This window comes from Trichoderma gamsii (assembly GCF_001481775.2).
Source record: "Trichoderma gamsii strain T6085 chromosome Unknown Scaffold_17.2, whole genome shotgun sequence".
NCBI classification, from domain to species: Eukaryota; Fungi; Ascomycota; class Sordariomycetes; order Hypocreales; family Hypocreaceae; genus Trichoderma; species Trichoderma gamsii.
The window spans coordinates 434,728-451,479 of record NW_020171354.1 but is presented as its reverse complement, the minus strand read 5'-3'; the positions used below and the strand labels follow the sequence as shown (position 1 = coordinate 451,479).

Here is a 16,752-nt window from a genome sequence, read left to right as displayed (position 1 = left end):
GAAGTCATTTCAGGCAAATAAGAGAGAAGATACTAGAAGCTCTATCCTACTAAGATCTTCATAAGGGACCCCAGTAGGGCTACAACTCACTTTCCTACCTGCTAGGACCCAGCGGACACAAACACTTTCAGACACTAGTAGAGGATACCAGCCCGTACGGCACCATCCCCCAGGATTTAGATTAATAACACCACAATTTCCCCTCATACACTTGAAACGTAGCGAACACGGGCTCTGAATCAGTGGCTCCTACCGTCCTATTGCCCAGATGAGGCCTATATGTAACTAGCATACTTAGTGGACGTTAATATAAAACAGACAAACAAACATTTCCCGCCGTACAACCCAAGTCACATAGGTCACTTTAAAAGAACAAGCCAATAGCTAACCTATGATATACAATAGCTTCGTTATCAAATCTTATTTAATGCCTGTAGGGGGAAGCAGCAGCTGCTAGTGGGCAGGCGACCAATTACATAGTAAGCAAATAATAAAGGCGCAGGAGGGTTTCTAAGACAGCTATCAAGCATTCAATTGGCCTCTACTTTAAACATATTCATTTATACATTGCTTAGTAAAGCTCGCGTGATTGCGGCAATACTAATTCAGCCGCCGTATACGATCAAAAGATCGACAACTAGGAGGATCAATGAAGGATACGCAGAGCTTTATATAGTCCATATTCAAGAGCAATAGTCAGGATAAGGTAGGCAGCTGTTTGTCTCTCATCAGGTGAGAAAAGTAAGAAGGCTGGATCTAGGATATGTTGGGTTCTTGCCGCTTACTTTTTCTTCTTCATATAAGCTCTTTTCCGCATGCTCTATATTATCAGTAGCTATAGACCGGAAGTTGGAATGTAATATTGAGGTTTAATTTTTGTCTCTAGAGATAGATGCATTAGCTGTATGTAAAATAATAGTGCTGGTTCCTGTCTCTGAAGGTAGATATATTGGGTTGGAAAAACTATTGGGAAAAAAAATAACCATTGGGCTAGAATAGCTATTGAGTCAAATCAAGCATTAGGTTAGGCGTGGGGTTAGATTGTTTGAATAAAGTCAGTAAGTCAGTATAAAAGCAAGATTGGAGAGGTTATGGAGCTTAGACTTGGATACGGCTGGCATATTAGCCTGCTGAAGCAGCCATTCCCATAGAAATATATGAGCCATCTGGAAATAAAAGCGTTACAGGTTCTAATGGATAGTTGACTATACATATTATTATTACCAGTGGCAGTACTGTATTTATACATCTTTAGATATTAGTTTCATTACGCCGGTGCATCCCAAAACACTTGCAGATAATGACATTTTCTCAACTCTAGCTGCTCTGCAACATTAATAACATATGTATATAGCAAGACACCATATTCATTATACCCAACAAGCACATTCCAATACCAGTGAGCCCTCCTTGCTTGTATACGGCTCCTATATAACACTTTCTCAGCATCGCTTTACATCCGACTGTACAGCTTGGAGTTGTTATCTTTCTGAGTGCTCATGGGCAAATCAATGGCAGGGTTTCGCGGGAAGAAGTTTACAGGTTTCAATGTAACCTGGAGTTTATCAACCGGCATGACAGGCCAATCCTAAATGGAAAGAAACCGTAATCAGCATATTATAAAAGCCATAAGGTGATTGGAGCTCATCGTAATAGCTTACCTCGACACGAGGGTTGTGAGTGGTACCAAAGGTATGCCAGACAACCACATCGCCATCCTCTATCTCTTCATCTCTACTATTGATCCAGCTTAGTATACCCTCACGCCCTGCAGATTGGTTCGTCCATTCCCCAGACGCATAAAGCTCGTCATCGTGGTATTTGGTAAACCACATGCTGTGCAGAGGGAATTCGGAGCGCCGTGCGTGGAATGAATCCGGGCTAGCAAGCATGAGCTACACAAATTGAGTAAATTAGCTCTTGTTTCAATTAGAAGACGTATAATGAAACTCACTTGACTGTTGAACGGAACAACGGCATAGGCAACTGGCTTATCATTTACCGGATTGCGGCTCGAAGGATTGATTATCTTGAAGACTCGATTCTTTAGAGGATCAATGTCCGCAAAGCCCTCCTTTTCTACTACTTTCGATTGAATGTGGTATCCTATGCCTTGAGGATTGCCTTCATTGATTGGTAGAGGGACCGTCTCTTCCACAATCACGGAGTTTCCATCGCCGTCAATTGCGGGATCAATTCTGAGGTTAAAAAAATGCTGGTGATATGGCGCCATTGCTCCGTCCGCAACAACAGTTCCATGGGCGCTAGACTTGACTCCTTGTTCTGTAGTGCTCTTATTAGTGCGAGTTTTTTTGAGATGCTCGTTTTGAATATTATTTACATACCGATGGGTACCGTAGAGACTATTCCAGTCGCTCGGACTTCATAGTGAATGGCACCAGCTGTGTCAAAGATAAATGCGAGAATGTACTCGTAGTTTGAGACCGTAATTATGCTCTGCAGAACAAGGGTACGCGAACGCACGAGAGCAGCTTTTTGGGTTCTGAAATTGAGATGTTTCCACAAAAGCCCATCGTCAACCTCATGACAGCAAATGACGTTCTTCATTACCCGGGGGTTACCATTGATGTCAGTCAAATGAGCATCAAAGTACTTAATTAGACCCAGACAATCACAGCCAAGGGCAAGGTTGTTGGCACAAACACCAGCGCCGTTGCTTCCGAGATCGAATGCGGCTTTTCTATGGTAGGGAGCTCTTGGGTCGGCGTATGGAACGAACATCCTGGTCTCTATTAACATGGCGGCTCGAATGGCATGTCAAACAGCGCGACGTACTCAGAAAGTGATAGGCGGTAAAAAGTATTGCGTCCGTCAAGGGTGATGTTATGCAAGGTTATGCCTTCACGCTATTGCCGATTATTGCGAGTTAGTCAATGAGTAATCTGGAAAGGAGTGGTAACATCAACTTACGTAGTTGAATCCGACGTGAATTTTCCAGCCCATCCATTCCAACACATTGCCCGTAATGCGAAAAGATGGGCCATCTGGCTGCACAACGCGCAAAGGAGCTGGGATCTTCTTCGGGCCAGATCTCAAGTCTGGATGATATTCGTTTTGGCGATCAAGAGACACGGTTGACCATGGAGCAGATTCCGCAGACTGTATCTCATTCTGCGTAATTTCGACTTCATGCTCAAAGTCCTTCTTCGGTAGTCGGAATAGCTTGACCACTTCGAGCTTAACCATATCGAATTGACAGTAGAAGTCCAGTGGATAGGCGTAGTGGTTTGCATTATCTTCAGAAGCATCACCCTTGAGGTAGAAGTAGCACTTGAAAAGCCGAAGTTGTTAGCCTAGTTGCTCTACTCTCTTATCAATGTATATTGACTCGGATTCTTACAATAAGAGTCCTATTTTCCACGTCAAGCTTGTCGTCTGTAGCATAGGTCCACGGATCAATCATGACCTGACTCCCAGCTGGAAGCGAAAGCTGGCGAATCTGCTCAACAATGAGCGGGTCATTGAGACAAGCCTTTTCGGCGCGCATCATCTCAGCCGGATCCGAGATTGCGTGTCTCTTTGCATCGAGCTTCTCATTAGCAATTAACTTTGGCGATTTATCCGATACATCGACGTATGCTCTATAAAAATCCTTTGGACCTTGGACATAGTAATGGGCAAAGGTGACTCTGGCCGGGAAGGGCGTGTCTGGAGGACTGGAACCGCTACGTAGAGCTTCGAGGTGTGGCTTCAGCTCTGCCTTTCGTGGTTCAACAAGAGATATTACTCGGAACGCAAAGACAGTTCCAGGAGGAAATTGAGCTCGTATGAGAGATGAAGTCTATAGATTTTGCTCAAGTCAGACATTCCGTGGGAAAGGGGAAAAAAAAAAAAAGGAACTGGAGTAAAGTGATGCGGTCTGCATAGTCTTACTAGTCGAATCTCCTCCGGCAAAATGGACCCTAGTGGGCGATGCTCTGGCGGTAGGAGCTCAGAAGAAATGTCATGGCCAACGCCAGTCTCACAGCAGCTGGATGCTCCAGATGTCATGTCGAGTGCTCTTTGAGGTTTTGTAGGCTGAGTAGAAGTCTGCAATTGAGTTGGAGTGAAGGATGGAAGAAAGAAGCTGCTTGGGACGAGTTGCTTAGGATGCCGAAATCTATGTTATTATATATGCATTATCTTGATGATATTTGCTTTTAGTTATTTAATATGCCTATTGCAGTACCCATTTACATTTACATTTACATTTACATAAGGTATCTAGTACATGCGTGTTGAGCATTGAAACTTTTACGTGTAGGTTGTATCCCCATAGCCGCCAACCGCCCGAACCGCTATGTAAGCGCCAGATTCCAGCCCCGATCTCGCAGGCATTGCTGCCACCCAAGTGCGGATCTTGGGGACTTCCAAAAGACCTCCAAAGCCTCCAATGCGCTTAGAATATTGGCAAAACGAACCGCATGGTAGAGATCCGATAGTTTCGACCGTACAAACTCTTTGTCATCTGGCTGCTTTACGCATGTGCCCGCTATGAAAAGCGGAAATAGAAGCGCGGAAGCCGGCGCTGATGAGAGCGGCACGCGCGCGATGTGTTGCTTCAAGCTATCTAAATGATACTCACACTTGTCTTCTAGAAACCCGCTTTTCAGGGCGCTACCCTCTACTTCTTCTAGTACTTGATACAAATAAAGTAGTGCCGAGCTGCGATATGCTTCTGCAACGAAGCATAGGAGAAGCGGAAGAGGAGGCGGCAGTTTGAGACAAGCCAGCTGCTGTTCAATCTCCGCACCTTCGCCGTAAATTTGCGCAATGGCGAAGCTTGACTCTTCCGGCTTGGCCTTCCATTCAACCCCTCTTTCTTGCAGCTGACAGATTCTGGCCATCAGAGATAGAATCCTAACATGTGCGCCAACCATAGGATGGGTAAAGTCAGAGGCTAGGCCCATAATCTCTCGTTTGTAGAAAGATGAATCCAGTATTGGTGTCTGGCGCATGGTAACCGCGCCAAGAACGTCATGATACATGAGATATCGAATCAGGAACTGATGATACGCAGAATATTCTACGTTAATCTTTGCCGCAAAGGCGCGCACCAGCTGATTTGCCCCTATACAGTGGCTATACCAGTCTGACACTCCGCCCATGGTAGTCTCTGTAGCGGCGAGGAGGAGAGTCGAGGAGATGAGGTTTTCAAAATCTTCGTCTTTGCTGCTTAAAGCCGATCGAAGGGCCATGATGGCTTTCCCATATTGCGTAGTGGCTTGTTGGCGGAAAGACTCTGCAATAGATATGTCTCCAGATGCTTGTGCTCGATGTGCCATGGAATATGCCAGCAAAGCGCTCATCAAGTGCTTGGTGTTGAACGCTCTCGCAACCAACTGATGAAGCCCTGTATCCTCATCTGAGATGATGGAAGTGGCCGAGATTACATTCTTTCGGTAGTAATCTATGTGCGATAGCTCCTCTACTTCCAGGTTGCCTTGGACTGGGGGAGGGCAGATTAGGCCTTGATGAGCGGCATTGGCATTCTGAACCGATATCTCTATTTTACCGGCAGTTTGTGATGCAAGGGTGCTTTCTCCCGAAATTATCTCGAGCTCATGGTCCGATAAATCCTCGTCAGTGCTATTTTCGCTTGGGGTTTGGACCAATGGCGAAGAAGAAGCTTCGTTGTTTGATGATTCTAGCGCAAGGGTGGAAACTGTTGGCTCTGAAGTAGAACTGACGGGCTTTTCGGACTGATCGGATATGACATTGTCCTGTACAGCAACTTCAAGACGAGGTCGAGCCACACGACAAGACAACCCTAGCCGAGAACAAGTTTCACAGCGCTTCGTGACTGGGCTAAAGAGTTCATCACATCGTTTTTTCCTAACATGCCATGTTAGCTGCGGAATCACATTCTACAGTAGGGCTCGTGAACAGACCTTTGGCGACATGTCAAGCATCCAGTCCGACAGCGGCGGCGTTTGAGCTTTTCCCCCGACGACTGCTCCACACCATTGTCGTTCATCTTGGGGTCACTCTTGGTCGGTATTTGAAAATGATCTGTTCCGAAATGCACAGCGCGTACGGCGGTTCCATGATCGTTGGCTGAGGGAGGGTAAGGGAGTCCACCCAATATATGCACATCTCCGACCGACAGCCACTACTGCAACGAGGAGGTCGATAACAAGTCGGGTAAGGAGGGAGAAAAAAAGGTAGGAAATATTGTAATAACCAGGAGTATATAGCCACTATTATTAAGCACACTGTTATGCTACTGTTTACACCGCTATAATTCTGGCGCATATTATAACATGACAGGACTCTTTCCACATCATAGTGTCCTCGTTCTTCCTTGTATGTGTGCTTCCATTTTGCGGACTCTATGTCTCTGCTTCCCGTTTGCTGGGCATCTCTAGAAGTGGACTTTATCAACTTAAGAAGCCGGTATAGAGATAAGGACCCGCATCCATGAAGAGAGCACTGTATAAACGAAGCTAAACCTTTACTCTGTGACGCTTGTTGGCTCTAACGCTGGAGGTTGCCTATTTAGCATCTCTTCCCCGCATTTAATGAAATTGCTACAACGTTAGCGAGCAGCCATGTCCCTCCCCAGCATGGAGAAAAAGTCAACTAGTGACTAATGAATAAAACTATCGACGGCATATGCCGTGGCCAGGCTCATGTCAAGACTGGATTAACGAAGAGTGACTGTCTAGTGCCGCATACATGTATGTGTCTCGCAACAACCGTGACGACGCCGCATCGATATCCATCCAACCAGCCTTTCAGATTCTAGGCTTCAAGTGGCCTCCCAATCCTCCTAGCGTGATCGTCTTGGTTGCAAGGTATTCTTCGATGCCGTATTTTCCACCTTCTCTTCCGATTCCGCTTTGCTTGACCCCAGTCCATCTTTCAATTCGCACGTTAGCCAATGACTGCAAGATGTACAATACATCGAGGGAAGATAAGAGTGTAGATATTGGGGGCTGACTTACGGGGCTGCGTTGTCACTAATAATGCCGGTATTGATCCCCACCATTCCCACTTGCAAAGCCTCGGCGACTCTCCAGATTCGCGAAATATCCTTGCCGAACAGGTAAGAGGCGAGGCCTACGTCTGATTCATTTGCGAAAGAGACAACTTCTTGATCAGAGCTGAATGAAAAGATGCCAGCAACAGGCCCGAAAGTCTCTTCTTGCGCGAGCAGCATATTGGCCTTCATTCCGGTCAAGATAGTAGGCAAGTAGAAAGTAGGACCAAGACTCGGGACGAAGTTGCCTCCAACAACTATCTTTGCTCCCTTCTCAACAGCGTCTCTAACGTGAGAGTCAACTTTTTGGGCTGCACGCTCATGGATTAATGGGCCCTGGGAAACAGAGCTGTCTAGCCCAGAGCCAACCTTGAATCGCCGCACAACCGCTGCATACTTGCGGACAAATTCATCATGAATGCTTTCGTGTAGGTATAGTCTGTTTGCACAAACGCATGACTGCCCCGAGACTCTGAATTTGCTTGCAATCGCTTCTTCGACAGCTTTATCGATGTCAGCATCGCCAAAGACAATAAGCGGCGCGTTTCCTCCAAGCTCAAAGCTAACCCTTTTCATTGTCGATGCGGCCTGCTTCATCAAAAGCTTGCCGACTGCAGTTGAACCAGTGAATGAGACCTTCTGCACAAGCGAAGAATGCGTCAGAGTACTGCCAACTTCAACAGTGTTTTTCAGAGCTGTGATGACGTTGATAACACCCTTGGGAAATCCAGCCTGTCTTGCCAACTCTGCAAGAGCTAATCCGCTCAAGGGAGTCTCCCCAGGCACTTTGATTACAATTGTGCAGCCTGCAGCAAGAGCAGGTGCCGCTTTACGAGTGATCATGGCAGAGGGAAAATTCCATCTGTAACAGATTAGTCAGTATAACGTTTCTCACTCGTTTGCTCAGATTGGTTTATATAAACTCACGGGGTGATTAATGCGCACACGCCGACAGGTTCCTTCAAAGTCAGGATTTTTTTACCGTCGATAGAAGCTGGAATCGTATCTCCATAGATGCGGACTGCTTCTTCGCTGTAGTACTCCACAAAGCTGGCGGCAAACGCAATCTCTCCTTTTGCCTCCGCTAGTGTTTTACCATTTTCCAGTGTTAACAGAATAGCAAGGTCGTCAACATTGTCCATCATTAATTGATGCCATTTTCGCAGCAGCCGAGCTCTCTCGCGACCGGTCAAAGCTTTGAAAGCAGGGAATGCTGTAGCTGCTGCTTCGATGGCGTTTTCTGTATCTGCCTGAGAATATTCTGGACATTGACCGATGATAGTCTGAGATGCAGGATCTGTATAACCAATCCCTGATTAGAAGGCTACCCAAGAGCGCATATTATGAATGTTGATCATTACCCGTGACATTGAAGACGTGACCCGTCTTTGCCGAAGTATATTCGCCATTAACAAAACATTCTTCTTTGAATAACGTTTTATTATTCAACTTTAGTTTGGCTTCTTAGCTTTATTTTCTCTGTCATCTTTTGAAGTTTATGGACTCACCTTGGAGGCCATATCGAATTTAGATATTTGAGACATTTTGGCAACTTTTTTTTAGATTTCTTATGAATCAGACTTATTTGTTTAAACGTTCACGTTAATGGCTGAACCTGCAGTATTTATTTTCAACCACAATCATATCGTACATAGATTATGCCATTAAATCTCCATATTCATCATTTCAATCCCTAATGGCATTCAAAACACACAAGAACCGCGCAAAGAACCGCATCATGTTGTTGATGCTGTTATCGCTATTGTCCACTACCGAGTCAGAGATTGTGCGCCCAAACCGCCAAAACCGCCCAAACCGCCCAACCCGCCGACCTCCTTTCTCTCTAGCCGCCCGTAGCTCCAACCGCCGCATATCAACAACGCCCAGCAGCAGCCGCCGAACGCTAACTTACAAACAAGACTATACGCAAGCTAAAGATCGTCGTATCTTGTCCCAATCCTAGATCCCCCGCACTTCATCTAGTGTGGGGTCTGGGGTAACCCAGAGCTAGAATCCAGTTGCCACAATATGCACGACCAACATCGCCGAATTTACTAGGCAGAGATGGTCGCGGAGAGAAGGTGTGTAAGGAATAGAACGATATGTAAATATGGCCGGTGCTACATCTGCCAGATATATAAACCCATGCATTGCTACCGTTTTCAATTGCGTCTTTCAACAGCACTCATTTGCAGTTGAGACTGGCAATTTGTAAAAGCAATGGCGCCCCAAAAGTCGCACGAGAATACTGAGGGTATTACCATGGAAGTGGAAGATACTCTTCCAGAAGCGGAGAAAACTATCAGCTATGACCTTGCCCTCGCCAATGTTGCAGATACAGAGCAATTAGGTGTGTCCAGACTTGTGTGCATAGATGCCAATGATGTCTATTATCCCTTATAATAGAAAGACTAAGGGGGGTTTTAATACGAAAAATAGCAAATATTGGCTACAAGCAAGAACTCAAGCGTCATTATTCCAGTATTCAGGTATTTGCCATAGCCTTTAGTATTATGGGGCTGCTTCCGTCTATTTCAGCAACACTGTGGTTTTCCATCCCTGCAGGTCCCGCTGGTATGGTTTGGGTAAGTCGCCTTGATTATTTTTCAAAGTTTCATGAAGACGCTTCTTATTATTATTAGGGATGGTTCTCAGCAAGTGCCCTTATTTTTGTTGTTGCTCTAGCTATAGTGAGTTTTCGCGGTGTCTCGTTCTTTGAATCTTATCATAAGCTAATCACCATAGGCCGAGCTTGGCTCCTCGCTGCCAACATCAGGTGGTTTATACTGGTGGACACATCATTTTGCTGCTGATCGATATAAGAATCCTCTAAGCTTTCTTGTCGGATATAGCAACACACTAGGGCTAATTGGAGGCATTTGCTCCATAGATTGTATTCCACCACTCTCTCCTTGCACGTAACCCTTTTCGCTGACTAGGCTGCAGACGGATTCGCATCTTTTATCGTTTCATTAGGATCTATTAGCAGCAATGGAGAGTGGTCACCCAATCGCGGATACTTATATGCTATCTTTATTGCGACTGTGCTCTGCCACGGTCTACTTGCAACCTTTTGCGCGAGAATCATGCACCATCTTCAAACCTGGTTTGTCGTCGCCAACATTGCATTGATTATAGCAACAATTATTGCCTTACCAGTCAGCATGCGAGTTAGGGGCGTTCCAATCAACTCAGCCGGTACTGTTTTTGGCCATATCGCTAACGAAGGTACTGAATGGCCAACGGGCTGGACCTTTATGCTATCCTGGCTGTGTCCTATCTGGACAATAGGAGCATTCGACTCTTGCGTACATATGAGCGAAGAAGCTAAAAGCCCTAAAACGGCTGTTCCAATTGGTACCGTGGCTTCAGTTGGATGCTGCTGGGTCTTAGGCTTTGTTTTAAACGCGATTCTAGCCGCCTGTGCTGGTAGCGATTTTGAGGCAATACTAGCCTCGCCTTTTGACCAACCTGTGGCTCAGGTATGAAAATATGACTGATCAGGTCTCCATTCTCTTGTCATTATTTGTTTTACATATCTAATTATATTGGCTGCAGATATACTATAATGCTCTGGGTAAGAGTGGCGCTTTAGGCTTTATGTCTGCCATATCAGTCTTGCAGTTTTTCATGGGACTTAGTATTGTACGTTGTGAAATTACCTGTTCAGTGGTCAACAGTTTGATATATGGCGAATATATGCTTATATTTACTTGCGCTCTTAGGTAATTGCGGCATCTAGGCAGTCTTGGGCATTCTCTCGAGATGGGGCCCTGCCGTTCTCTTCATATCTCCGCAAAATAAGCAAATCCTTTGGATATCAGCCATTGAGGACAGTATGGGCATGCTGTCTTACGGCTATTATCCTTGGCTTGTTATCGTTAGTCAACAACGCAGCTGCTAATGCTCTGTTCTCTCTGGCAGCAGCTGGAAACAATGTCGCCTGGGGAATCCCGATTCTATGCCGTGTCCTTTGGGGGCAATCCAAATTTCGCCCGGGTCCATTCTATCTGGGTAAACGACTCAGTGTTGCGGTTTCCATTCTAGCGCTACTTTACTTGACATTTTCTACCATTCTATGCATGTTTCCAACGCAAGGGCCAAATCCTGATCGTAAGTCGACAGTTCCCAGCTCCCCCTTTTTCACATTCTTTATCATAGTTCGCTTGATCAGAACAGACCCCTTTTTCATTTATCGCAACTAAATAAAGAGAAACATTTTTCATGACAGGATGCTAACTTGGAGCAAGCAACTGTTATGAATTACTCTCCGGTCGTCAACGGAACTGTCTGGGGAGGTGCACTGCTTTATTATTTCATATACGCCCACACCTGGTTCAAAGGTCCTATACACAATACTCATAGTGTGGAAGAAGAAGAAGAGATTTGATTTCTTACTGCGCTGCGTTTCATATTGATAGATATTTTTAATAATATAGCAGAAATAAGAAAACTATTCAACTAAATTATACCGTCTATGATTCATTGACGCCTGACGGTTTTTGTAATTTTGCGAGAAAATGTCGAAATGCTGTCCTGTAATCTATACCTTGCCAATAAATCTCGTCTATTTTAGGGTTAGCCACATAGCTAAGTCGGTTACCATGCCTCTAAGAAAATCGTGGCTGCTAGCCGTATCGAAATAGATTTCTTCATTTCCTTGCTATTAGACTAGCATTGTGTCAGTGTATATGGCTGATTGCCAATAATATCCAGTCCCAAAACCATATGCGCTTAGGTGGTAATGCACAGAAGCACATTTATACGACAATGCCGTACTTTTTTTCCACGACAAGCGTATACGGCGTACATTTACTATTCGGGAAGTGCCATGTCTCATCCTCTTGCGATAATGTGGAATGGATAGTATAGAACATGTTGTAAGCTAATTACTTTTACATTGCGTGTTTTTCTGTAAAATGATACATCTGCCTCGTCGGTGAGGAGTCAGTTAGCATGTGGCGCTAGCATCCTGACGTTAGGCTACAGCATCCACTCTGACGGCAATCGCCCTATATTTGGCCCAATTTGACCCCAAATTCCATAAATGGCACCATCATCTTCGCATTTCTCCTGAGCAATACTGAGGCATACGGTACAATGGATTCAATCGAGGGCACAGAGAACTTCGAGGACTCTAGTGCCAATGCTGAGCGAGATTCGTGCAGTCAAGAGGGTCAAGAAATGACTGAATCTAGAGCGTCGCTTGGCAGTGACGATGCCTCTTGGGATGTTGTCGTAAGTGATTTGAATAGACTATCAGCCGCCGAAACTATCTAATTATGGTGCCAGTCGGATCCTTTAGAGAAGTCTTTGGCGTCTGAGGCTGGCGGAGTTTCAATTCGCGATGAGTCCGCCACGGAAAATGAGACCAAGCTTCACGATAACACGGTTGATGTGGGACAATACATTGATTCAGCCCTTGCGGGGGATGACTTTGCCTTTGACTTTTGGACAGAGGGTGTTAAGGCAGAAGTAAAAGAGCAACTGATTAAGAACGCAGATGGCGTGTGAGTTTATCCCGACTTGGAGCCTCATACCTCGTTTTATCATAGACAGAGATCTAACTTTCTCAGGCCCCAATATGCTGGCGATCAACTTGATCAACTTAAGAAATTCACCGCCTCTAAATATATCCTCGAAGCTCTGAGAGATCTTCCTCAGAATATTGACGCGATTTACGAGAGGATGCTGCTGAATACCGACAAAAGGCTACAGCCTCAAATTATAAGCTCTCTGAAATGGGTAGCTTTTTCAGTCGACACTTTAGACATCAGTCTACTGTCAGAAGTCTTCACCCTGGATCTAGGCCGGGCTCGGGCTCTAGATCAAGCGCAAGCGTCTTCTGCTGATGACATCTTGAAACACTTTTCAGGACTACTGGTTGATAGGGATGGCTGCATTCAGTTTGATCGCCCATATATCAAAGAATATTTAACATCTAGCAGAATCCGTAACGGCCCTGCATCTGCCTTCTCGTTCACAGCGAATGATGCCCATCTACACATTGCAAAGTCTTGCTTGGAATATCACCTACAATGCAATCCCTCGGACCATTCAACCACTGCTTGGGCAATCGTCGAAGAATACAATGAAGAAGATGTGCCAAACTTACAGTCTTACGCAACTAAGAACTGGCCTCTGCATCTGGAGAGCGTGTCTCGTTCGTCCTGGTCGCCTGAGATATGTCAAGCCGCAAATCTTGCTCTCTATGCCCGCAGCCGAAGCCTTTACAGCATGACAAAGTCGGTTCCTGGTCAATTCTCTTTTGACGACGCGTGGCTAAATCCACTGATATATTGTGCTCACATAAACGCACATCAGCTTACCGAGATGCTAATCTCAGAAGGGCTCGGTACTCACGAGTACATCACTAAAAGCGATTTAGATGCTGCGCTGCTGGAAGCTGCCTCGGCTGGAAATAATGAGACTGTCCAACTGCTCCTCGAAAAGGGTGCTGCTGTCGATGCCAAGAGGGCACATTTACATCCTCTTAAAAAGGCCATAGAGGGTAGTTATCTAGAAATCATGCAATTCTTGGTCGACGAGAAAACCGCCACCAAAACTCTCAGCGAGGCTTTGGATGATGCAGCGAGAGAGGGCGATTTCGAGATTGTGGAATTTCTTGTTCTGAACAATACACCAGTCACCAAATCCGCTGTGAAGCTTGTAGCTGGGTCATTTGGAGATTCACCCGAATCTTTGAAATGCTTGCAGTTTTTGCTTGATAACAGCAAGGGCATGAAGCTAGAAGGGGCGCTCTGCATGGCAGCCTCCGGAGAGTGCTGGAAGGCATTTGAGATGTTGCGCAGCAGAGGCGCGGATATAAACGGCGTTGATGGGCGTTATGGCACTCCTCTTCACCAGGTGTGTGCGGCCCAGGACTTAGACGAATCACGAGTCGAATATTTGTTAGGTCTGGGCGCAAATCCCAAGACCAGAGCAGGGCTGCACGGAACGCCGTTGCATGCCGTCTGTTATTCAACTACTGGCCGAGATGAGAAGACTGCCATCAGGGTTGCGAAGCTTCTTCTGGCCCACGGCGCTGGCATCAACAGGACAGGAGGAGCGCTAGGCAGTGCTCTGAAAAACGCATGTGGATCAACAGGCGAGGACGGTGCCTCCTGGTATTCCCTGGTAGAGTTTCTCCTTCAAAACGGCGCAGATGTCAATGAAAAGGGGGGCCGGTACGACACCGCTCTACAAGCCGCGTGCGAGGTGGGACATGCCGATATCGTTCGGCTGCTCTTGGAATGGGGAGCTGTTGTTAATCCCGGAGGCGAAGGGTATGTACATGCTTTTGTACATGCGATAATTGCTGCTTCTGATACCAGTCCCAAAGAGGGATATGACGGAGACATCGAAATGGTACAATTGCTGCTTGATCATGGTGCCGATATAAATCAGACAGGCAGCAACTCGTATGGATGCGCACTACAAGCTGCAGCCCAAGCCGGGAATATAAAGCTTGTCCGCTTCCTGCTCGATCACGGCGCAGAAATAGACTTGGATTTCGCGAATTGCGGAACTGCGCTCAAAGCTGCCTGCGCCATCGGTAACAACGAGATTGCACGTTTGCTTCTCGGCCGTGGTGCGGATGTGAATGCAGGAGGTCGCAATGCTGGAGTCATCATCCAGACTGCCTGCTGGACTGAGCGCAGCGACGATGAAATGATCAACATGCTGCTTGATCACGGCGCTGATATTCGTCTTACCGGCTTCACCTACGTCCCGCTCTTTAACATGGCCGTCATATCGGACGGCATACGAGACAATGCCACGCTGAAGCGGCTTCTGGATCTAGGTGCCGATATCAATGAGGTAGACATGAACCGCGGCACGCCCCTTCACGCCGTACTGCGAAAACTATTCGAGGACAGCAGCATACCGCCCAGCAGGATCCGATTTCTCATCGAGCATGGTGCAGACGTCAACCTTGACATCCCCATGTTTGGATATGGCTCGCCGTTGCATCACCTATGTGCAAACCCATATTACGATTCTACCAAATATCCTCCCCATCAAGCAGCGGCCCTTCTTCTCGAACTCTGCCCACAGCTTGATGTAAATGCGCATGGTGGGCGGTATGGCTCTGCTCTGCAGGCGGCGGTGTTTTGCGACTTGGAGGAAACGGTCCAGGTTCTACTCGATCACGGGGCTGATGTTAACGCATCTGGAGGGAGGTATAACAATGCGTTGAATGCCGCTGTTGTGGGGGGGTCTTGGAATACTGCCAAGAAGCTGCTTGATCTTGGGGCGACGCCGGATTGCCATAGGCTGGATAGTCCGGACGAGAAATGGCTTGCTGGTATTGAGAAGGAGGATGGGAAGCAGGCTGTGGAGAGGTATAGGAAGTTTTGGGAGGTGGAGAAAAACAAATATGTTGAAAGAGAAAGAACATCGAGTGCATAGAAAAGTAACGGAGACAGAAGATTGAACATTTGAAGGCATTAAGAGTGAACAATCGCCATCAGTGTTGACAGCTGGCAGAACTCTAGTTTGTTCAACGGCAGCCTATCTAGTATTTATTGCAGTCTTTTCCCAATTTTTCACATTCTCGCTTTCTTTTTCTTCAACATCCACACACAGCCTGAGCAGCTACATCAAAAAGTGCCTCTTGCAGAAAAAGCACTCCGCGCTTGAGAAAGACGCGTCGCCTCTCAGTAAGGATACTACTCCTGCTTCATGAGTATTGCGATCCATACTCACACTAACCTCGTTGACAGGAACTACTATCGCTCCGAAACCACGTAAGAGCGACATGATGCCAGGGGCACTATTAGTGAGGGAGCCCGAATGGAAGGAACCAGAGGGGGAAAAACCGGAGCTGGAGGAACCAGAATCGGAGGAATCAGAAGTGGAGGAAACAGGATCAGAGGAAACATACTGGGAGGAATCAGAATCGGAGGAATCAGAAGTGGAGGAATCAGAATCGGAAGAATCAGAAGTCTAGGAACCGCAGCTGGAGGAACCGCAGCTGGAGCAGGTACCCGTAACATTGGAGAGAGAAGCGGAACGGCCCGACTGCTTGAAAGGAGCTCCAGGACACCTCAGATGGAAGCAAGGAGGATGTTACTTTGACAACGCGTCGGGAGCAGCCAGCGTAGCCCTGGTTGCTACTCGGATGCTTCGAACCATCTTCTACCACTCTGATGTCTTGACAGCATCAGACGTCCAAGAAATTGCATCCTTTCTAGAATTCGTTGGATGCGAGGAAGATGTCCGAAAATACGTCAAAGGATTGCATTTGGTTGGACAAAACACAAACACAGGCTCAAGTCCGCAGTTCAGCGGCTTGTTTGGGGAAGATGGCAAACCTAGCCTTTGAAGTGATAACAAAGAAGGCTCTGTAGCGTGCTGTCTGAAAGGGAGTTTAGTAAATGCAGTTCAATCGACAAAGAGACAACGGAAATTTGAGCAGTGGGGGTGGGAAGACAGGAGAATATCAGGACAAGTATGGAATCACTTTACGTTGCGATAGACACTCAAAGAAAAATCTCAAAGAACTTTTGGGGTTAGTTTAGTTCATGGACTTGCTAGAAAGGCTAAATTATGTTCTTGGATCACTAATTTTGAAGAAAGATCATGGGGATACCCAACCTAATATTTAAAATGCGACCAAAGGCATGCTATCTACCTACCTATGTACTATATCTATGCTACCTAAGTTTTGGCGAGCTCAAGAACTACTAATCTATGCAAGTGATACTATACACCGGCTCTTGAATAACTCAATTTTTCAATTTCATGTTCAAGAACAAATTACTCTC

The 16,752-nt window shown here is 46.2% G+C and overlaps 4 protein-coding genes across 4 annotated transcripts; 2 read left to right on the top strand and 2 right to left on the bottom strand.

Annotated features, from left to right (window-relative positions):
* Positions 1-1,453: 1,453 nt before the first annotated feature.
* TGAM01_v205544 (primary-amine oxidase) lies at positions 1,454-5,977 on the bottom strand (the record flags this gene model as incomplete). The annotated part of the gene is made up of 10 exons (XM_024549660.1): positions 1,454-1,588; positions 1,662-1,895; positions 1,955-2,283; positions 2,346-2,743; positions 2,797-2,867; positions 2,932-3,291; positions 3,362-3,802; positions 3,895-4,050; positions 4,422-5,835; positions 5,892-5,977. The coding sequence occupies 10 exons, from the start codon at positions 5,975-5,977 to the stop codon at positions 1,454-1,456; spliced, it is 3,624 nt and encodes a 1,207-aa protein (XP_024405609.1).
* Positions 5,978-6,737: 760 nt separating this feature from the next.
* TGAM01_v205543 (succinate semialdehyde dehydrogenase) lies at positions 6,738-8,526 on the bottom strand (the record flags this gene model as incomplete). Its single annotated transcript, XM_018802863.1, has 4 exons — positions 6,738-6,861; positions 6,948-7,844; positions 7,910-8,265; positions 8,491-8,526. The coding sequence occupies 4 exons, from the start codon at positions 8,524-8,526 to the stop codon at positions 6,738-6,740; spliced, it is 1,413 nt and encodes a 470-aa protein (XP_018663980.1).
* A 676-nt stretch (positions 8,527-9,202) lies between these two features.
* On the top strand, positions 9,203-11,187 carry TGAM01_v205542 (amino acid permease-2; the record flags this gene model as incomplete). Its single annotated transcript, XM_018802862.1, has 6 exons — positions 9,203-9,332; positions 9,422-9,567; positions 9,625-9,672; positions 9,728-9,875; positions 9,929-10,464; positions 10,708-11,187. 6 exons carry the CDS (start codon positions 9,203-9,205, stop codon positions 11,185-11,187), a joined length of 1,488 nt encoding a protein of 495 aa, XP_018663979.1.
* Positions 11,188-12,082: 895 nt separating this feature from the next.
* On the top strand, positions 12,083-15,935 carry TGAM01_v205541 (hypothetical protein; the record flags this gene model as incomplete). Its single annotated transcript, XM_024549659.1, has 5 exons — positions 12,083-12,220; positions 12,275-12,492; positions 12,559-15,327; positions 15,572-15,645; positions 15,709-15,935. 5 exons carry the CDS (start codon positions 12,083-12,085, stop codon positions 15,933-15,935), a joined length of 3,426 nt encoding a protein of 1,141 aa, XP_024405608.1.
* Positions 15,936-16,752: the final 817 nt, after the last annotated feature.